Source organism: Gymnoscopelus microlampas, assembly GCF_963454915.1.
Source record: "Gymnoscopelus microlampas genome assembly, chromosome: 5".
In the NCBI taxonomy this organism is placed as follows: Eukaryota; Metazoa; Chordata; class Actinopteri; order Myctophiformes; family Myctophidae; genus Gymnoscopelus; species Gymnoscopelus microlampas.
In genome coordinates this window covers 1,591,755-1,615,156 of record NC_139942.1, presented here as the reverse complement: position 1 = coordinate 1,615,156, position 23,402 = coordinate 1,591,755, and the positions used below count along the sequence as shown (strand labels likewise).

General features: G+C 40.3%; 1 protein-coding gene across 1 annotated transcript; it reads left to right on the top strand.

Moving 5' to 3' along the window:
- Positions 1–1,320: 1,320 nt before the first annotated feature.
- On the top strand, positions 1,321–20,758 carry LOC311046317 (uncharacterized protein). The gene is made up of 8 exons (XM_084058549.1): positions 1,321–1,409; positions 5,716–5,815; positions 9,771–9,868; positions 10,825–10,893; positions 11,694–11,760; positions 12,320–12,379; positions 13,175–13,273; positions 18,579–20,758. The coding sequence occupies exons 2-8, from the start codon at positions 5,749–5,751 to the stop codon at positions 20,189–20,191; spliced, it is 2,073 nt and encodes a 690-aa protein (XP_083914675.1). The 5' UTR covers positions 1,321–1,409; positions 5,716–5,748; the 3' UTR covers positions 20,192–20,758.
- Positions 20,759–23,402: the final 2,644 nt, after the last annotated feature.

Below are 23,402 nucleotides of genomic sequence, written 5' to 3'. Positions count from 1 at the left end.
ATAACAATACAATCTACAAAGAAACTAGTAAATACAATGTTAAAAATATTGTAGTGGAGTTTTGGACATCGGCTACAATGTTTCCACCTGACTGCAACGGAAGCTTATACTAACTACCCAACACAACTGTTACTAAAGGACTGCATCAACAGAAACATCACTTTGAGACAATGCATGCGACAATGTAACACACGATTCTCAGTATTTTGTCATGTATTATTATTATTATTATTATTATTATTATTATTATTATTATTATTACACTTATTATTGTTTTGATTAATTGAATACACAGCCCCCATGGAAACAAGCCATAGCGCTTTCTTGGGTTTATCCCAAGAAATCCCCTTGTCTGTCTCATATATGTCATCATGATTTGTGTGCATGGGGATCTCATCTTAAATCAGTGCTTAATGAGTCTTCCAGTTTAGTAGACCTTGTATTGTGAATTTGTACTTCCATGTACTGTTGTTCTCATGTCTTACTAAATAAAGTACATCAATCAATCAATCAATCAATCACTCCATGTAGCATCCTTTTGTATGGAACTGTACTTTCAGGGCTTTTTTTGCAAACTGTTAATAAAGTATTCAATCGATCAATCAAACAAAACGAAAAAAATCAAGGACCCCCATGTTTGATATGTATTAGGCCACGGACCCAGAGATACTATGTTTTATCTCTGGGAAAATCTTCACTATTTATTTAATTCTACTTCCATAGAACACTCAGTGTTACAGATCGAGCAGTAAGCTAAGGGTCGGATTTTGGACCCCTAGTCAACAGGATGCCATCAAAGTGGACAGTCAGCTGAACAAATTAACTAAATATAACTAGAATAGTTAGTTCTGCAGATGTGGTCTCTCACACTGATAGATTTAGCAATGCATTACAGAACATTGCATTTTGATTCATTCCATTTTGGAATTCGTTTCTCTGTCGTGTGTGTGTGTGTGTGTGTGTGTGTGTGTGTGTGTGTGTGTGTGTGTGTGTGTGTGTGTGTGTGTGTGTGTGTGTGTGTGTGTGTGTGTGTGTGTGTGTAGGGTTCAGGTTCTGTGCTGTCGCGTTTTCACCGCTAGATGGCGCATTGGTAGCGCTGCTAATGGACCGTCGGTCTTTTGCGTTTAAACTTTAAGCTCTCACGTGGCTCAGCTTCCCAGAGGTTTTATTGTGAAATCGCAGACAGGAAGTGTAGTGTGTTGTTATAGTGTGTAGTTTGATGCTTTGCTTTAACGTGTGTGTTGACAGGCTGCAGCCACAGACTGTAAAGACTTCTCATGGTGTTTTCACAGAGAAGAAACGGAGAAGACTAACTGGCTGCTAGCCTTCATCTCACGGAGTGTTTCATCAAAAGCTGATGCTGCTCTTTAGGGGTTTTAAAGTCAACAACAGAGCAGCGATGGAACTTGGTATGTGATGAAAGATTCCTTGATGAATCCTCTTTGATTGCATTCACTCTAGCACTGTGGCTACCCAGTTAGCTCAACTTAACGATTCCCATCAAGTTAGATAAATGACACAATGTTGTAGGTCTATGCCATGTTATAACTAGTGTACTACATCACAATACTGTAGGCCTGTACCTTAAAGGTAATTGTTATGATGTGATTGTACTACAATCACATTGTAGGCAGGGTTGCCAGATTATGCAACAGAAACAAGCGGCCAGGTCGACGAAAATAAGCCCAAAAGAAGTGACTATAGGCCGCATCATCGCACACACGCACGCACGCACGCACGCACGCACGCACGCACACACACACAGGGTCCCCAGCAAAATGAGTTAAAGGAGCATTTCACCCCTGGAAGAAACTGCAATCACTCAATGGTAATAGCATTTGTAGTAGAACAGTAGCACAATTTAAAATGTGCACCCTATGGCCAGAAAAATAATGAAATCTGTGTGTTTAGGGTTTAACTGGACAGCTGCATTACTACAATTACCATATTGCTTTGGTGCACTGCCCCTCCTTGTGGCAGGGGAGTTTGCATGTGGGTGTGATCTCCAACAACAACATAAAAACAGCATGCCAATGTTGCCATGTCTGCTTATTATAAGCGGCTTCTTTCTAAAATGTAGTTGATATTTGGGCATATTTCCAAATGTTTTGATTGTTGTTTAAACCAGTGGTTCTCAAACATGTTCATGTATTTTTCCACAGACCCCCATCTGAAATTATAATTTGTGCCAGCCCCTAACAAATATGTGTCAAAAATATTACACATTTTGCACTTTTTCCCCCCTCAAGATTTTTTTGTAAATAGCAGATCTACAAGCTCACAATGGGTCGCGAAGCGTTGTGAGCTTGTAGATCAGCAATTTTCAAATATATAATATCCCATGTCTAGGTAAAGTGCTCTTGGCCTAGTTATCTTCTTTTGGGCTTGTTTTCATATACCTGGTTGCTTATTTCTCTCACAATATCTGGCAACACTGGCTGAAGAACGTGTACCTCGCACACGTTCATCTAGTTACATATATGTTCCAAGGATTCGTTAGTGATGTCATATCACTGACAAATCCTTGGTATCTTTATGCAGTTCTACTTCCGTGTCGCATAGTAGTGACATCACTGTCGAATCCTTGGTATTGTGATCCTAGCCTTTCGCGACGGTGATTGTTTACCAGCGCTGCCACTCCACCCTGTATTTTTTTTTTCACACTTGCGCTTATGAAACATTACACAGGATTATTATTTCATGTCAACATTCAAGTACAACTATCAGAAGATAACTCAGGTAAAGTAATGTCTCACTCTGCAAGGGGGGTTGCCCGCTGGCCGCAGCTAATGGGAGTGGCCGAGTGGGGAAAGAAGGTTGAACAAAGTGTTACGGACGCGAACGGGCTTCTACCTGGCTGTTGAAGGCACAAGGGGGCGGGGCTGGCGGGCTAAGTTAGTGCAGTGAGTGTGGCAGTTGGGGCAAACGCAGTCCCCACAACATCATTTACGATTCTGTGCCTATCGGTACATAACTCGGACGGCGCTTAGTCGACTAGCAGACCTGCTGAGTCGGCTGAGTCTGCTGAGTCGGCGCGCCTCCGTCATGGTCCAAAACTATACTTTATCGGCGAAAAAAATTGTCCGAGGTTGTTTGAAAAAGTATTGTCCCAAGCGGGAGTCGAACCCAGACTCCCAGAGGTAATGGATCGGTAGTCCAATGATTAGCGAGGTGCGCCACTGAGGCCGGTGCTGAAATTGGGTATTCGGGCTGGATTAGAATGCGACGTCCTAACTCTTCTATTGTAGAGGAAAGGAGTCCCTGCCCGCGCGCCCGCCCAATTCGGGGCGGGCTCAGATTATACACAAAACAACCCCAGGATCATGTTTCTTGAGTCCTAAACTTCAGTAAAAAGAAGATCTAGTTGCAAAATCGGTGAAATGTCCCTTTAATATACATATAGCATCAAAAGCTGCAACCCGGAACTACCAATATGTATAAGCGACTTTACAGAAAAGAGAAATCACACCCAGTGTGAGTAAGCGGTGCATAGCCCGCTTTTGATGTGTGTGTGCCAGTATTCAGGCAGTACTACTCTGTTTGAGTTTGTGCCGGTGTTCATTTGGTACTATTCTATTTGATGTGTGGGCGCTGGTGTTCAGATGGTACTACTCTATGTGATGTGAATACAGCAGAGGGTGCTGCTGTATTCAGATGGTACTACAAAAGTAGTCCATGAGCCAGACAAGATTTCATTATCGAAAGAGTGAGCAAAACCATACCTATATTAAATTGTTCATAGGGTCAATACGAGTAAATAAATATATGATAACCTGTCCACAGGAGTAGCTTTTTCATGGTTATCACACATTTTGTTATTTTCCCCATACGTACATGACAGGTGAAAAAAATTACAAAATTTAAAAAAGAGTTATCATAATGAAACTTCCTGAGTTGATTACTTACATGAAGACAATGATTTATCGTATTACAAGTTTTCTGAAATTGTATATTTAAATATGCAAATTGTGCATTTAGTCCATGCGCCAGAGCCCCAAAATTGAGCCAGCTATTGAATATTCCCTCGTTAAAAACCTTTGACTCCAACATCTTAACAAAATGAAATAAGTATGTTGACTCTGGCTTTGTCCAATGTTCCAATGTTGATTCTGGAAAGTTATGCAAATGTGGGCATCTTTTCCTAATGCCTAATTTGCATATTTAAATATACAATTTCAGTAAACTTGTAATACGATAAATCATTGTCTTCATGTAAGTAATCAACTCAGGAAGTTTCATTATGATAACTCTTTTTTAAATTTTGACATTTTTTCACCTGTCATGTACGTATGGGGAAACTAACAAAATGTGTGATAACCATGAAAAAGCTACTCCTGTGGAAAGGTTATCATATATTTAATTACTCCTATTGACCCTATGAACAATTTAATATAGGTTTGGTTTTGCCCACTCTTTCGATAATCATTGCTCAATTTTGGGGCTCTGGCTCATGGACTAAAGTGCTTTACAGAAAAAGTCTATCTATCTATCTATCTATCTATCTATCTATCTATCTATCTACTGTATCTATCTTGTTTGAAATACCTGCCTAACGATGATGTCACTATACAGTAGGCATGTTTCTGAAGTGTCCACAGCCCTCCCATGAGACACAGACCGAGTAGAATTTTCTTAAACCATATTACAATGAGCATTAGTGAGGACCAATAGGCTCCATGCACAGCAGCCGTATTGTAAGACATTCACAGGTGTTACCAATGATACTAATGAAGGCTCTGTTACATTCTGGTCAGACAGAGTCAGGGTGCTGATATTGTGCATGTTGGCTCACTGGAAACACTCCCAAATGGCCCTTTACGGGTGTGTAACTCTGAGAGTGTACACATGGAACCAAATGGACCCGTAAGGGTCCATTTGGTTCCATGTGTACACTCTCAGAGTTATGGGGGTCGTGGAAAAATCTGAGAACCACTGTGCTACACTAAAATGGAACAGAGCCTTCATTAGTAGCATTGGTGACACCTGTGAAGGAAGTGATAATATGGCTGCTGTGCATAGAGCCTATTGTATGAAGACAGGTTGAAAAGGGGTGAAGTCATCCTTTTAAGTGGAAGTACGGGCCCTAAACCCAAAAAGCAGTACATAGCAGTAATTATTGATTGTGATGTGGGTAACTTGGTAACACTTGTGACAACAGAGACAGATTGTTCAACGCTCAACAACCTGTAATAAAACACATTATAATCATTCTTATACATGGGACGAGCATTCATTTGAATGCATCTTATATGAATAAAATTAAACACAGTAAGTTAGTTATTAAAGTATGGAAAAATAGGGGTACTACCATGGTGTGCGTGCGCACGGTACATTAATATCACAATAAGTCCACAATATGATATTAAAAAATCATGAGCTGTGACTATAATATAGTTACGAGTAGCTCGTAAATTCCACCCATATGTGGTTAAGATGTGCTCTTCTTGTTTGAGGCAGGCTTGTGTCACTTTATCCTCCGATTGAATAAAGCCAGATGTATTCTTGGTTGTCCAATGTTTGTGAAATGTTTGCGTGTGTGCGCACGCGGGTGGCAAGAGCTGGATTGTGGTGAGCTTTTGGTTTCTCCACACCGCGCAGGAGGACAAAACGACAATGATCGCTGCGCGATCACCACTCATCCGAGCGGCAACGCGTGCGTGGACTGCTTGCCGTGTGTTACGACCTTAAGTCTGAATTTTATTCCTTCATTTTCAGACCAGTGTGTGTGAGTCCAGCCTGCAGGTGAAGATGAGTTCTCTAGAGCAAGCCACGACTGTTTCTATTAAACAGGAACCTGAAGACCACCCGGACCTCAGTAAGTTTCATTATCTCCCTCTCTTTCTTTGTCTTTTTTTCAGTCTTTAATTCTATTCTGTAGTAGGGCTATCACCGTAACAACATTCCAGTAATGTCATGTGACAGATATCCATTTGCAAACTGAAAATTCCACAGAGGGACCCTTTTTTCTATACGCTATGCACAGCAGCCATATTGTGAAGACATTCACAGGTGTTCCCAATGATACTAATTAAGGCTCTGTTCCATTCTGGTCAAACAGAGTCAGGGTGCTGATATTGTGCATGTTGACTCACTCTGCTACACCAAGTGGCTCTAACATTTGGGTCCAGGGACCCTCACGGTTCCTTAAGGGGGTTCCAAATGGCCCCTTATGTACCTCTGAGAGTGTACAAATGGAACCAAATGGACCTTTACGGGTCCATTTGGTTAAATTTTTACACTCTCAGAGTTATGGGGGTCGTGGAAATTGAAAAATCTGAGAACCACTGTGCTACACTAAATGGAACAGAGCCTTCATTAGTATCATTGGTAACACCTGTGAATGTCTTCACAATATGGCTGCCAGGGTTGGGAGGGTTACTTTTAAAAAGGAATCCCCTACAGTTACAAGTTACTTGCTAAAAAATGTAGTCAGTAACGTAATCCTGATTACTCCATTTAAAAAGTAACTACTAGTTACTTTCAGTTACTTTTGGATTACTTTTAAGCAAAACTCTATTTAATTATATAATACAAGTTTTACCATTGATAGACAAGAATGTTGAGCCAATGAAATTACGATAAGGACAACAGAAATATGGTTAAGGTCATTTAGTTGTTAAAAATTTGACCTCTCTGAACAGTTAAATTACTGTAGAGTCATTGTGTCAACTATTAACAGATCATAAGAAAATGCATCTTGACCTACAGTACCATTTTGATTGTTTGACAAACAACTCATTGGCTCATTTTAAACTAGAAAATGTGCTCCTCGGAGCACAAGTCTCCGCCAGCAGACCCACATTGGTGAGGATTTTTGGTAAGGAATTTATTCCAAGATTGGAACTTTTTCTGCTAATATCTCCTGACTAAATGTTAGCTTGGCTGATGGCGCTGATGTCACTTCGAAACATGCAATGCAATGTTTCGAAGTGACTCACCTATTTTTAGGTATGTATTTCGTCATGCGTCTCGCTAGCCAATCAAAGCACACCCTTTCAACATATTGTCACGTGTCACGTGAAGCTTGACCAATGTTAGCTTGGTGGAACCAAAGGAAATCAAACGAAAACATACTCTCCACCATGCCTTCGGCCTGGCGGAGACAATAACACAACCGTCCCTATGGGATCTAAACTCCATCCATTTGTGGTCAAACTGGCAAATAAAATCTCTTTTTGACATTCCTGGCTGACACACTTAAAACATTGACTAGACAGTAAAGACTCAAAGAACTCAGCTCTATACAATTATATTTATACCGTAGGCTACTCTTTAAATAGAAATCCTCATTTTATTTGACCTTTACAAAAAATAAATAAAACCTAATAAAATGCATATCCTTTAATAAAAAGACACTATGCCTTTAGTTTAGGGTTAGGGTTACAGCCTTTTACAGCCTCTGTTCCCTTCCCTAAGGCTATACATAGGCTAGATAAAATAAATAAAATTACAGGCACAGCCTATATTCCCTAAGGCTATACATAGGCACATAAAATAACATAAAATAACCAAACCATCTGATCAGTTTAAGGTTAAGAGTAAAGGCTTTTATGCAGGAACATCACTGCAAAGAGGACGAAAAAGAGAGCCACGATGTCTGCAGTGTTGCCTAGTCTGATTATTATAAGCCACTTTGGGCAAATTTTTCTGAAGTTGCTTGTAAATAATGGTAGAACGGTTGTGAGCTTGTAGATCGTCTATTTTCAAATAGCCAACATATATAAATATGCACATTGTTTAATGGACGACATAGCTTTGAAGTGCTCATGTGGCCTTTTATAGTCGCTTCTTTTGGGCTTGTTTTCATAGACCTGTTTGCTTATTTCTCTCGCAAAGTCTGGCAACACCGCTGTTGACGCAGCAGCAGCCTCCAGTCTCACTGTGAGGATTTTACACAGAGAGCTGCGTGCTGCGCTCAACTCCAATCCACTGCAGTCTGTGCGCTGCCGTGTGCGCTCTTGCAGGTGTTTGTTTGGTGTTATGATAATTTATAACTTGTTTTTAAAATTAATGAGGGGAAGGGGAGAATGTAATCCTCCTGTAACGCCCGTTACAACACCCCCGTTACTGTAATCCAGATTACACATTTTAAAATGTACTCTAAGACGTTACCGTTACGTTTTTTTTTTTACTCTGATTACGTAACGGTTTTACATGTAATCCGTTACTTCCCAACCCTGATGGCTGCTGTGCATAGAGCCTATCCACATCAACCTTGCACAAACAATGTTCAGGGGTCTGGGGTCACACCAACAAACCCACATATGAGGCGCTAGAGCAGTGTTAATGCAGTGTTTTACACTCCATGACATGTGGCCATAATTCTATGACCTTTTCTCTGATCAGCGCAATGTAGGACTAGATTTGAAGGCCGCAATAGGCTCTATGCACAGCAGCCATATTATCACTTCCTTCACAGGTGTTACCAATGATACTAATGAAGGCTCAGTTGCATTTAGTGTAGCACAGTGGTTTCCACGACCCCCATAACTCTGAGTGTGTACAAATGGAACCAAATGGACCCTTACGGGTCCATTTGGTTCCATTTGTACGTACACTCTCAGAGTTACAAACCTGTAAGGGGCCATTTGGAAGCCCATGAGGGTCCCTGGACCCCAACTGTAGACCCACTGGTGTAGCAGAGTGTTTCCAGTGAGCCAACATGCACAATATCAGCACCCTGACTCTGTTTGACCAGAATGGCACAGAGCCTTCATTAGTATCATTGGTAACACCTGTGAATGTCTTCATAATATGGCTGCTGTGAATAGAGCCTATAGACCATATTCACACGGCGGCCATATTGGAATTTAACATTGAAAGTGCCGCCACCCGGGGTGGCTACTTTCATTGACTTCATAGAAACATGGCCGCCGTGTGAATATGGTCTATAGCGGACTGAATCTAATCTAGTAAATTCAAATAAGCCAATTGTATAAAAATGGGATTACATATTATTTCCGGTCATACAAATAGCTCTGTAGCCATTTAAAAAGGAGTTGGAATCCATATTTGTGGAATCTATATATGGTCATTCAATACATCACTCACTGTGTATGCTATATACTGATGCTGTATTTGCACACAGTTATTACACTTATTACGTAGTCACAAAGTTACTTACTCATATTATAACATTTTATTTGATATACCTTACTTGTATATCATTTTTACTACTGTTACTGTATATACTACTTGTACTAGTAACACTGTTCAGAGGGATCTGCATATTACACAATTTGTTTTCACTGCACATACACATATGAACATGTCACAGATAGTCTCTTAGCCCATTAAGATCGGGAAGGCAACGCATCTGTGTCATTTTAGATATATTTGGCTATTCAAAAATAGCAGATATACAAGGGCACGTATCCGTGGCCAAATACATATCATTTTGGGGTCCTTGACATGAAAAAGTTTGAAAACCACTGATATTATAGCAAGTTTTTTTCTCAGGATTTTTGTTAGGATTTAGAAGACAGAATCCCCAGAAGCAAAGATTTGAGTAAAAATTGTTGCTTTAAAAATATACATACATATTCAAAGATTTTCACACATTTTCCATGATTTTTCCAAAAAATAGCAGATCTGCAAGCTCATGGTGCGGCTCTCGGTGTCGTGCTATGAGCTTGTAGATCTGCTATTTTTGAATAGCCAAAGTATAAAATAATGGTTGAAGTGGTTACAAAGATGCGTTCGCAGTTTTAATGGGTTAAATCAATTGGATCTTGTTGCCTTAATGACCCCCACTTTTGTTTCTTATGTAGAATATATTGAGCGCTATGGAACCAGTCCAGTGTGGACTGACGAGAGACACCACAAAGGAGGCTTCATCCCCCCACAGAAGACACGCAAGGATTGCATTGTAAGAATACATCGTTTTGAGTCAGCCTATTCACCTGTTTCCTAGGCTGTGTGTTTTCAACTTCCTGTCGGATTTCATTGGATATCATTAGTCATCTGACCAGTTTCATTGGATTTCATTGTATCAAATCGACAGGAAGTGGAACACACACAGGAAGTGAAAAGCCTAGGAAACAGGTGAATATCCTATATTACAATTGCCTATAGCATACATGGGTGACTGTCGGCCCAGGGGCCACATGCGGCCCCCACAATCACTTAATGCGGCCCACAGCTTAGTATTGGAATAGGCCTACTGATATATTATTGATTTCAGCTGTTACAATTACAAACATGCAAACAAGACCCGCTTCAGTCTATATTAGTAGCTTAATGACTAGTATTACAATTATATTGTCTTTTTTTATGTCCAATGTATTTGTATTTAAGTTCAGACAGAAAAGGCAAAATAAATTCTGGATTCCAATTCAAAAATAGCGTTTTGAGCTTGTAGATCGGCAAGTTTTGCCGCTTTTGAATCGGATCAGCTATTTTTGGATGCAGCTATTTTTGCTGCAAAAAAAAAAATTCTGGATAAAAAAAAAAAAAAAAAAGATCTACAAGCTCAAAACGCAAACACGCTTTGAGCTTGTAGATCGGCTATTTTTGCTACTTTTGTGTGACATTGAATGGCGTTTAAATACGAAGAGACAGTATATGCAATGTGGCCCTCTGGAGTGAGTGTGGAAATATAGCGGCCCTCTCCATCATCAAAGTTGCCCACCCATGGCCTATAGACGAATCCACAGACACGCTTGCCTGTAGGCAGCCATAGCGTCGCCGGACTTGCGAGTTGGCACGCTTCAAATGGCCATAACTCAGTGGCCATTGCTCTGATCAGCGATATGTTGCAAATGATGTGTTGGATATTATCTGAACATGACATGGAGTCATTCATTCTTCTGTCATCTTGTTTAGATGGGAGGCGAAATCTGCGAGAACCCATGTCCAATTTGCAGGGATCCAAGCATCGTCATCCACCATCAGGTATGTTAATATCACAATTATTGCAATCGTGTTACTGTCATTATTTTGGTGCCATGACTTTTTAAAACCATGTTAACCCTGGTGTCCCTATTTTGGGCGTGTCCCCAAATCTTTTTTTGTTTTTTTTCTTCTGCTTTTAACGGATATATTGCCAAGTAAATAAAACGATAATAGCAGAGTGCCAGACATTTTTAATTATCTTACCTTTTTAAGTAGTCACAGCATATGTATCTTTAGTATGATTGATCCTCTGATGGTTGGTAATCACAGGGGCTTTCACTGAGCTTCTACAGAAAAAAAAAACATGTTCACCCCAACTTGCCTTTCACTTCCACTTTCACATTGAAAACAGCGTGTCTGGCCAATAATGCAGGGGGGGAAAAGCAACTGGAGTTACAGCTGATTGTCTGACAGACGCTAACCAGGAAGCAGATGAAACATAACATGTTGTGATCATGTGATCTCTAGATCTCTCTGCCTCGGTGCCTGAAATGGTGGCTCATAGGATGCGCAAGACCGCCATCGTGGTAAACACTGAACACATAGTTTGGACGTCTTAGACGTCAATGGCGCTCTGGGCTTTTGAAAAAGTGGACGTCGCAGACGTCAATGGCACTGAATGAGTTAATAGGGCTTAAGTGGTTTACTGTAAAATGTACACAAATCAAAACAGTCCATAGCGCTTCATCTTAGTATGAACAAGAGGAACATGCAGTGCGATGAGTCTGTGTACACGTTATGGTTTTCCTTCCTTTTCAAATATTAGGGTTTTAACCTAAATCATATTCCTCATTCCACAGAATGTGAAGTTGTTGGAACAGTTCATGAATCCATACACTGGGATGGTGTATGACCACACTCAAACAGGTACACACAGATTTCTATGCAGGCCGCTTCTGTGTGTGTGTGTGTGTGTGTGTGTGTGTGTGTGTGTGTGTGTGTGTGTGTGTGTGTGTGTGTGTGTGTGTGTGTGTGTGTGTGTGTGTGTGTGTGTGTGTGTGTGTGTGTGCGTGCGTGCGTGCTTCCAGTGCTGGCCAGGTTTTGAGGTTCTGAGCATTTGAACACACACACACACACACACACACACACACACACACACACACACACACACACACACACACACACACACACAGGAGCTATATAATGGGATGGTTTTTTTTTAATTGATATTATGGGATGTTTTTACGTTGAGATTATGGGATGTTTTTACATTTAGATTACTCAATGTAAAACCAGCACACACAAATAGAGTAGTACCGTCTGAATACCAGCACACACTCAAACACACCACTTACTTCACACCTGTTTTCTTTAATAGATTTTAGTTCCAGTGTTAACACATGGCTAAATGTTATATGAGAACGAACGAGGCGATTTGATTGATATAGAACAATCAAACACTTCCCTCATTTTGTTTCTCTTGTAGGTGTGTGTTTGCTACAACAGAAGAGACTAAATGAGGCAATTAACAAAGCACGAGACTATGGTATGTGATGTTGCACACTAGCTTAGTGTAAATGTGGACTCTTTTTGTCATTCTCTGTATTTCATGCTCAGATTTTTGTATTGTAAATAGGCTCTATGTACAGCAGCCATATTATCACTTCCGTCACAGGTGTTACCAGTGATACTAATGAAGGCTCTGTTCCATTTAGTGTAGCACAGTAGTTCTCAGATTTTTTAATTTCAGATTTCCACGACCCCCATAACTGTGAGAGTGTACAATGGAACCAAATGGACCCGTAAGGGTCCATTTGGTTCCATTTGTACACTCTCAGAGTTACACACCCGTAAAGGGCCATTTGGGAGTGTTTCCAGTGAGCCAACATGCACAATATCAGCACCCTGACTCCGTCTGACCAGAATGGAACAGAGCCTTCATTAGTATCATTGGTAACACCTGTGAATGTCTTACAATATGGCTGCTGTCAGCGGCGGACTGGCCATTTGGCGTACCGGGCTAATGCCCGGTGGGCCGCTGGGCCAGTGTGATATGTTCGCTCCCGTTTCAGGATTATTACGGTCATTTCCGGGTCGCGCGGCCCAATTATTAGTTACGTTAATGTTTGGGCTGGGATGCTTTCCAGCAGGGGCCTCAGTGCGGCTGCAGAGTTCATGTGCAGGGCTGGGCTGAAGCAGTGAAACGCTTCAGCTATGAGCTTGTAGATGTGCTATTTTTGAAGAATCTTGAACAAAAAAATGTTATATTTTTTTCCTAAAACTGTTGATTTTTTTAAAGAATCGCCTCAGGTCTTAATGGGTTAATGTTCCTCTCTTCCAGGCTTTCTACCCTGTAAGATTCCTAGTGTGGAATTCACACAAGACTCCAATACCCATCATGCTGTGCGGTTCACACCACCTCCTCCATGCCTGAACTCTGGTGAGACCTCTGGTTTATACGTTGTGCGACAAAGTGTGAAATGGGGCATAAGTGGTTAATCGTTCATTGATATATAAAAAAAGCCCTTCTTGATCATTTGATCGATCAATAGCATAGATCAGTGGTTCTCAACCTGGGGGTTGAGAACCCCCAGGGGGGTCGCCAAATAATTTGGGGGGGTCGCCATATTTTTGGGTGAATTTAAAAAAAAAAAAGTTTTTTTTTTATTTTTTAACAAAATATGTTATCATTAATTCATGTTTTATCAGTTAATTTACTCAATTGACCCACTTTTTGCAAAAATGTTTTGATAATAAACAATTATCAAATAACCTATTATAATTAAATAACCTTTGCGCGCGCGAACGGGACCGCGCGCGTGCACGCGGGGGGTCGCGGGAAATAATATAATTATTTTGGGGGTCGCGGCCTGAAAAGGTTGAGAACCCCTGGCATAGATCATCGCTGATCTTCAAAACATGAACGTTTTCTTACAGGAGATATGTAAAGATCAGTGAATCTGTTTGCTGTGAAAACAATGTCCCTCCACTGCTTGCCTTTGCAAGCCGGGATGTCTCACAGTCATTAAAACCGGCTGCTGTAAACCAATACAATTTTCAAATATGCACAGCAGCCATATTATCACTTCCTTCACAGGTGTTACCAATGGGCCGGATTCATAAAGAGAGTCATAAATATGGTGTAAATAAAGTGCGTAAAGGAGTTCGTATTTTTGGTACTCACAAACGAACGTGCAATTCAAAAAGCGGTTCGTATATGACAGAGACGTGCGTATGACCAGTGTGTATGACCAGGTGTGATGATTACTCTCTGGAAGGCTGCATCCAACAGCATCCAACTTGCATCCAACAGCATCACCGTGCTGAACCGTGCCAAACAGTGTTGCCATGTCCGCTTATTATAAGCGAATTTGGACTTATTTTTCTGTAAAGTTGCTTGTAAATATTGGGAGCTGTGGGATGCGTTTTTTTGGGCTTGTTTCTAAAGTGTAGTTGGTTATTTGGGCTTGCTTCACAATTGTTAAATTGTTTTAACCGGTGGTTCTCAAATATTTTCATGTCATGGACCCCCAAGTTAATATGTATGCTAATTTATCCCTATAAGCCCCATCTGAAAATGTTTTGTGCCAGCTGGAGGCAGATTTGTGTTGTTAGAATGTTTAAAAAATCGTCCAAATCTTCCACATTTTATTACACGATTTAAAAAAAAAAAGCAGATCTACAAGCTCACAACGGTTTAATTAAAGTGCTTATAATGGCCTAAGTGCCAGTTGCTTCTTTTGGGCTTGTTTTCCTAGACCTGGTTGCTTATTTCTCTCACAACATCTGGCAACGCTGATGCAAGTTCAACTCTGCCGTCTCTCGTCTAAAGATAACAGATGCGGTGTCGCATAGCCTTGACAACTTACTGTTCTGTCTGGAAGCAGATCACGTAATAAATGCTCTCATGTGTAATGAGAATAAAGAAGTTTACAAGGTTAAATCCCATTACCAAATAAAAGGCTAATAAAACGTGGAAAGGATATTATATAAGCCTTTTCTAATGAACATTGCGCACCTTTACCGAGGTAAAAAGATGATGAAATCCAGCATACAAGTGGAACGCTGCTATCCGATTATGGACCAGAGCGTATTGATTACTTATTGATTAAATTAGTTATTTTTTGATTAATATATCACTGTCCTACGTCGGAATGGGGAATAGATCTTCTGGACACAGATTTCATCCACTATTAGTTTCCTCATCAGATGGTAATATTTATTTGGCTGTTGTGTGTGGCGTTCATGTGATCAATATACAGTAGAGTAGCCTACAGTAGACTATTAGCCTACAAATTAATACCGCGGCACGGACACTGGAGGTGAGTCCGTCCCTCCGCAGTTTCATTAAGGCATGATAGCCTATTTTCATTATTACGTGACACTTTGGCTGAGATGGCCCGCTGGCAAACACACTGAGGGACCTTTTCAGCTCTAAATGCGACTCATAGCCTAGAAATTAAATAAAAAGCGGTGGAATCTACATCATGTCTAAGCAATACATCGTTTGACATTTATTTTTATTTTTTTATATATATGTGTTGACAAATGTTGGGCACATATATATTTTATTTGAGGTTTGCCACTGTTTGATTGATTGATTTTGGCATGAAGAATAAAGCATTCTAAAGACATACGCACATTTCAGCCCTGGCCAGACTGCCTCGGGGGTGACGTGAGAACGTGCGCACCTGACGCACAAAACACAGACCAAAAAATCTTTATGAATCAGGTGTATGTGTACGACTTGTCCTAAATGCCGGTACGTACAAAATATGGTCGTAAATCCCTTTATGAATCCGGCCCAATGACACTAATGAAGGCTCTGTTCCATTTAGTCTAGCACAGTGGTTTCCACGACCCCCATAACTCTGAGAGTGTACAAATGTACACTCTCAGAGTTACACTCCCGTAAGGGGCCATTTGGAAGCCCATGAGGGTCCCTGGACCCCAACTGTAGACCCACTGGTGTAACAGAGTGTTTCCAGTGGGCCAACATGCACAATATCAGCACCCTGACTCTGTGTGACCAGAATGGAACAGAGCCTTCATTAGTATCATTGGTAACACCTGTGAATGTCTTCATAATATGGCTGCTGTGAATAGAGCCTATATACCTATCGTAGATGGTTATAGGCCCACCATAATATCGAGACATTTTTGAGACATGGTTCTCTTCTGGGTCAGGGCCCGCTTGAAAATCTCAAAAGCGCACGGCAGCCCATAGATAGACCATAGAGTTCTAATATATCTAGAGGGTGGATTGCCCCGCCCCCAGTTATTAATTTCTATTACAGTGCTCAGTGGCGTTTTGAATCACCCCGGGAGTAAGAAATATTGGTTCCATGGAACCAATATGGATCCATTCCATCGGTTCCATGGGGTCGTGACGCATCGTGAGCATGCACGCGCAGTATCATTTTAAGTGCATTCTCAGATTTGACCACCAGGCTTGGCCGCTTCACTGTTCTACCGTAGTTCTGGGGGCTTGCGATAGACCATATTCACATGGCGGCCATTTTGGAATTTTACATTGAAGATGCCACCCCGTTGCCGTGGCAACGGCGTGTCATGCTGAAGTCATGTGACTCTGTGTTGACAGTTGACAATGTGTGTAACATAAACAGACAGTAATTCTATATCGTTGCTGACATCAGAAACCTTGTATCTCCACAGTTTTTTTTTGTAAATTGGAATGCCCTACTTCGTCATACTACAGTGTCAAGCAAAGATTCAAGTAAAAAAAAAAGATATATATATATATATATATATATATATATATATATATATATATATATATATATATATATATTATAAATAAAGATTCAAGTAAAAAAAAAAAAAAAAATATATATATATATATATATATATATATATATATATATATATATATATATATATAAAAAGCAGATCTGCAAGCTCATAGCATGGCACTCGGTGCCGCGCTGTGAGCTTGTACATCTGCTTTTTTTGAATAGCCAAAGACATCTTAAAATGACACAGATGCGTTCCCTTCCCGGTGTTAATGGGTTAACATTGCAGCTAAAGCAGGGGTCTTCAACAGCGGGTCCGGGACCCCTAGGGGGTCCTCAGAGTTACTACAGGGGGTCCGCCAAATCTTTGTGTGATATGATTTTCTTTTTTTTACATTAACCACTTGAACCACTAGCATCCCTTTTCTGAGGAGAACTTTGGCCAAAAGTAGCAGATCTACAAGCTCACAACGCCTCGCAGCGCGAGGCGTTGTGAGCTTGTAGATCGGCTATTTTTGGCAAAGAGTTATAGGTGTAGAGGGAAAAAAGAGCAGCAAAAGTTGATCTGAAACACAATTTCATACAATATAGAGGGGGTCCCCGCTTCATCGCTCTCTCAGCTAGGGGGTCCTTGGCCTGAAAACGCCTGAAACCCCCCCCCACACACACACACACACACTTTCAAGGGTTATGGGTCATTAGATTTGTTATAACCGTGGCCGGGCCGCCTCTGTTGTGACAGCCCACGTCAGGGTACGACCTGGAACGCATCTGTGTCACTTTAGATTTCTTTGGCTATTCAAAAATAGCAGATATACAAGCTCATAGCGCGCGGCACTCGCGCTATGAGCTTGTAGATCTGTTGTTTTTGAAAAATCGTGAAAATGTTTTTTTTTTATATTTTGGCCTCAGGTCGTAATGAGTTAATTAGTATTATTTATTTATTTGCGGCTTCTGTATTATTTGTGTTTTGAAAGGCAACTACTATAGAAAAGCTATTACATTTTCTGGGGGAAATAAAATGAAACCTCTAATTCAGGAATGATCATGTGATTTCATACATCATGATGTTGTGGAATAATAATACTTCATGCATAATTGTAATTATCGTTAAACCGTGATTATTTCCCAGACTATAATTGTGCCAATCTGTAATTGTTGAGTCTGTAATCCTGATGAAGTATAAATCGGGCTTTATAATTCAAACACAGTATTGCTTATTTGGTCATTTATCATTTTATTTAGCAGCTGCAAACATGTATTAACAGGCAATGGAAGTCACAAGTCAGTTTTACAAGACGATCTATACAGTCTTCACAAGGAATTTTTGAAATTGGCAAAAATCTACAGGAAGTTGACATTTTTTTAAATATTAACAGTACTTGGTTGTGTGTGTTCTAAACTGTCAGAATCAGTCTGACCTTACAGACTTAACCCTTTAAGGCCGGGAAGGGAACGCATGTGTGTCATTTTAATATTTCTTTGGCTATTTTTAGAAAAATCTTGAAAATGTGTGCAAATCATTTTTAACTCAAATCTTTGCTTCTGGGGGTCCCTGGAAAAAAATATTTTTAGATGGGAGGGGGTCCGCGGACAAATACATATTATTCTGGGGGTCCTTGACATGAAAAAAGTTTGAAAACCATTGAAAATATAGCAACATAAGTACAAAAAAAAAGAAATTAGGATAAAAAAAAAAACTGTTAGGATTTAGAAGACATTTGTAAAATCCCCAGAAGCAAAGATTTGAGTTAAAAAAAATTGGTTTAAAAAAGTATATATATATTCAAACTAAAGATTAGCACACATTTTCACAATAAAAAAAAAAAGCAGATCTACTTGTATATCTGCTATTTTTATAGAGCCAAAGAAATCTTAAAATGACACAGATGCGTTCCCGGTCTTAAAGGGTTAATAATGGGTGTGTTGGATTTAGGTGCCAATGTGCAGTTTAATCATTTCATGTTTTCACTTATTGTATCTTTTGCCTAGATGTCCTTGTGAGTAAAGAGGAGGCTACCCCTGAACCGCAGGAGAGGAGGAGCCCTAGTCTGGTCCAGGAGCCTCCACAGATTAAAGAAGAACAGGAGGAGCTACTTCAAAGACCAGCGGAGGCTGACGGGTCAACATCGACATTACTAGCAGTGAAAAGTGAAGATGGTGATGAAAACAGAGAGACAGAGCCCCTAGCCAGCACCTCAACTGAACACATGAAAACACAAGCTTACGTAAAGAACTGGGGAACATCGCGATCAACTATTGACCGGCTCCTCTCTTCACACAGTTCTGAATCTGACACTGAAGACAGTGATGAGTGGGAGGAGACGATGGCAGATCAGTCGGCTTCAAACACACTGAAATCACACAAGGCCCAAAATGTAGAAGAACACAGATTGTCTTTTAGCAACAAGCTATCCCAGGGCCTGAAACCATCAAAACAAACTCACACTTCCATGAGCAGTCACACAGGGAAGAAAAACTTTAGTTGTACAGTCTGTGGCAAAATGTTTGATCGTAAGGCATATCTGAAGAGGCACACATTGACCCATACAGGGGAGAAGCCTTTTGCTTGTAAAGTTTGTGGTAAAATGTTTAATGTGCAGGGAAATCTGAACTCACACATGAAAATCCATACTGGGGAAAAGCCCTTTACGTGTACAGTTTGTGGCAAAGGCTTTAGTCAAACAGGTGATCTAAAAAAACACATGAGGACTCATACAGGGGAAAAGCCCTTCATTTGTACAGTTTGTGGCAAAGGCTGTGTTAATAGTAGTGTGCTAAAACTACACATGATGATTCATACTGGGGTAAAGCCTTTTACGTGTACACGTTGTGGCAAAGGCTGTGCTCATATGGGTGAGTTAACACGACACATGAGGACTCATACAGGGGAAAAGCCCTTTGCGTGTACACTTTGTAGCAAAAGTTTTAATTGTAAGGGCAATTTGAAGAGGCACATGATGAAAAAAAGAAGTCACTGCATGGGGAATAACATAGAGAAGAAAGACTTTAATTGTACAGTTTGTAGCAAAAGTTTTAGTCGTAAAGGAAGTGTAAATAGACACATGATGATTCATACAGGGGAATGCCCTTTTGCTTGTACAGTCTGTAGGCAAGGCTTTGGTTGCATTGGTGATCTAAAAAGACACATGATGATACATACCGGGGAAAGACCATTTATTTGTACAATTTGTGGAAAAGGCTGCAGTCGAAAGGACGAGCTGAAAGTACACATGAGGACTCATACTGGGGAAAAACCTTTTACCTGTACAGTTTGTGGCAAAGGCTGTGGTCGGAGCGGTGCACTTAAAGAGCATATGAGGACTCATACAGGGGAAAAACCCTTTATTTGTACAGTGTGTGGCAAAGGCTATCGTCAAAAGGGTCAGGTTAAACGACACATGAGGTCTCATACAGGGGAAAAGCCCTTTACTTGCATTGTTTGCGGTAAAGGCTTTAGTCTAAAGGGTACTCTAAAAACACACATGAGGACCCACACAGGGGAAAAACCCTTTATATGTACAGTTTGTGGCAAAGGCTGTGGTGAAAAGGGTGATCTGAAAAAACACATGAGAACTCATGCAGGGAGGCAGGGAAACTGTTAATTGTATTTCAAAGTTTACATAGTAAGCTTTGAGGATTCTTGTAGGTAGAAGCTAGTATAGTTCATGGGCCAAGACTCAAAATGTCACAGTTACATTTTTCAAATAGCTGATATATTGTATATGTGTTGTTTTGTAATCATAATCCAAATTTACAAATAAACTAGTACCTAAAATGTTCATAATATTTGGATTGGTGTGTAAGTAAAATATTTGCGTCTGCAATGTAGTGGAGTAGAAGTAAAAGTATTGAAAATTGGAAATATGGCAGTAAAGTAAATCCAGGTTAAATCCAGATTTCAACTAGGGCTATAGTGCTAGTTTTAGAAGTGAGTGCTAGTTTTAGAATTGAATGCACAGTCAACACATGCAATATGCAAACATTGTGGCACCTCAACCTTAACAAATATGAAAACTTTGCATTACATTATGAATGGCAAAAATGTGAATTGCAGCAATGATTAAGAATGACATGCATTAGAGCAAGGATTGAATTTGTGTAAACACATCCTCTTTAGTTTGTGTTTGTTTGTTTTAACCTACAATTTTGAAGGATGTGAAACTATAACTACTACCAATAAAAAGGGATCCATTGCAACGTTATACCGTAAGGCAATGTATGTTTCTTTATTCTCAAAATTGAATTTACAACAGCAAAGTTAACACATCAAATACAATGCACTGCAAACATATAGCAGCTCTAATGCACTTATTGTAAGTCGCTTTGGATAAACACGTCTGCTAAATGACTGTAATGTAAAAGAGGCGAGGGTGAGTGTGGTGTGATGGTCGGGGGAGAAGACAACCACGCCTACTTAGGAGACCATTTGTAGGATTTGTGTACTACTTCGCCTCTAGTGGCTCCAATGGAGAATGTGTATCTTGCTAAATTAACAATCTTTGATTGTACTGACCTCATAGACATATAAAGGTAGACGCCTCCTTCGGCTCTGAGGCATTGGTATCTCGGGCGCCATTTTCGCGTAGGCAAGCTGTAGGCAAGCTTCCGCGTGTGTCACAGAAGGGGGCGTTCGGTAGGCCAATCAGAGGCAGGTGGGGGCGGGACAACTAGATTCTGACAAGTCTTAGAAAAGACGCACTGTGATTGGCCAGTAGTCAACGCGCTGTGAGCGCTGTGATTAGCCAGTAGTCACTTTGAGTGTCCGTTTGCCTACGCGAAAATGGCGGCCGCGATACGAGTTGCTCCAGCGAACTGCAGAGGCCAATGAGGTATCTAGGTTTCTATATCTATGACTGACCTGAGTTAAAACAGGAAAAGACGTGACTTGATGTTCTTTTTCCAGACCGGAAGGTGTGCTTCGTTATATGCGGACCCCAGAGAAACTGGGCTAAGAACAAACGTTCCGTCCTCACTGCTCCACAAAAACCCATATTTCTCACTTAGGTAATTCACAGTATTATTACTGGATGGGCTTGAAATTATGTTTTCTTAACATGAAATGTAAACAGTAGCCTAGTACAACCAAATTATAGAAAATAATTATCAGACTTTAAAATACATATAAATGGGGTCACACTGTCTAGGGGGGGCCACAGTATCAAAAGTAAATGCACTAAAATGTTTGAAAATAGCCGATATACAATGCAATCTAAGATGCGACGAGATTGTGAGCTTGTAGATCTGCTATTTTCAAAAAGCCTATGTATAAAATAGGCATAAAGTGGTTAGAATATGTTTTAATAATATAATAATAATAATTAAAATAATAATATCTGCAAAGTAACTAGTAACTAAAGTTTTCAAATACTTTTAGTGGAGTAAAAGTATAATATTTTCCTCTGAGATGTAGTGGAGTAAAAGTAAAAATACTGAAAATTGGAAATACTCCGGTAAAGTAAAAATACCTCAAAATTGTTCTCAAGTACAGTACTTGACTACTTAGTTACACCAGCCGGGTCAGCGTCAGCACGATCTTAAGGCCGGGAGGAGGGGTCTCAGAGGAGCCGATTCTGTCTGAAGTTCTCAACGGGCGGTAGTGACGGGGCACAACTGGTGGAAGCCGGAATTACACTCAATGTAAATAGGAATTAAACGAGGCGTTCAGCCACAGACTTGATTAAAACACTTCTTTATTGAACAATATGGACTAATACATTACACAAACAGGCCAGACACCTAGTTACCATTTGGGCCAAGCGGATAAGCACCTTATATTTAGCATTTGTACATGTTTGGAGAAATACGGGCTTTACTTGTGAAAGCCCAGGGCACACTGGGGGGGTTGAGCTAAGACTTGTGTAGATATAAAAAATGTCAACATCTATAAATACATCTACGATAGTCTTGATCTAAGGCTAGTTCATTGGCAGCATTGCAGAGGTGCTTAACCAGTTTGTTACTCAGCTGAATTAACTTAATGCAGGCTACTTTTTACTTTTACTCAAGGATATTTGTGAAGACAAAACAATGTTTAGTCCTTTACAGTGGGGCCAAATGTAAAGGAGTAATATTTTACGAATGATTTGCCTACATGTTCTCCTCTTTTTTTTTACCCATTGTTATTAAATGCAAGTTATATATTTTTCCATTTACTTTTGTAGAACAGATCAATCTAAACGCTGCCCACCCCGACTATGAGGGGGGGAGGGGTCCATTGGGGGAAGGGACTCATTGTGCAGAATGTCCATTTCACAAGTTCAAAAATCAAAATGTATAAAAAAATCTTTTGAAAATAGCAGATCTACAAGCTCACAGTGTGTCGCATTGCGACGCATTGTGAGCTTGTCGATCTGCTATTTTCAAATGTCCAAAATGTATGTAGGGCTGAAGTTGTTATTGTTGTTTTGTGATAATACTCTAAATCTGCAAAGTAACTAGTAACTAAAGTTGTCAAATAATTGTAGGTGAGTAAAAGTACAATATTTGCCTCTGAGATGTAGTGGAGTAGAAGTAAAAGTATTTGTGGTATCCTGCCGTCCACGCCGTTTGTGGTATTTGTTGATAGCCATCCTATGTGGTATCTTAAAACCACAGACTTTCAGGTTTTAATGAACTATACTAATTGCCAACAACGCCATATTGTAAAGTTAGTTTGATGTTCCAGAGATGTGAATGAATGGCGAAGAATGGATGAGACATCACTCCGTAGTGAGGTTACTTCTTCCAGTTTATTTCATCATAGTACAGACAGAGTACAACAGCTTTCTGTGGAGACCCTGAGGTCCCCACAGGCGGCCCTCCGGCCTGAGACAC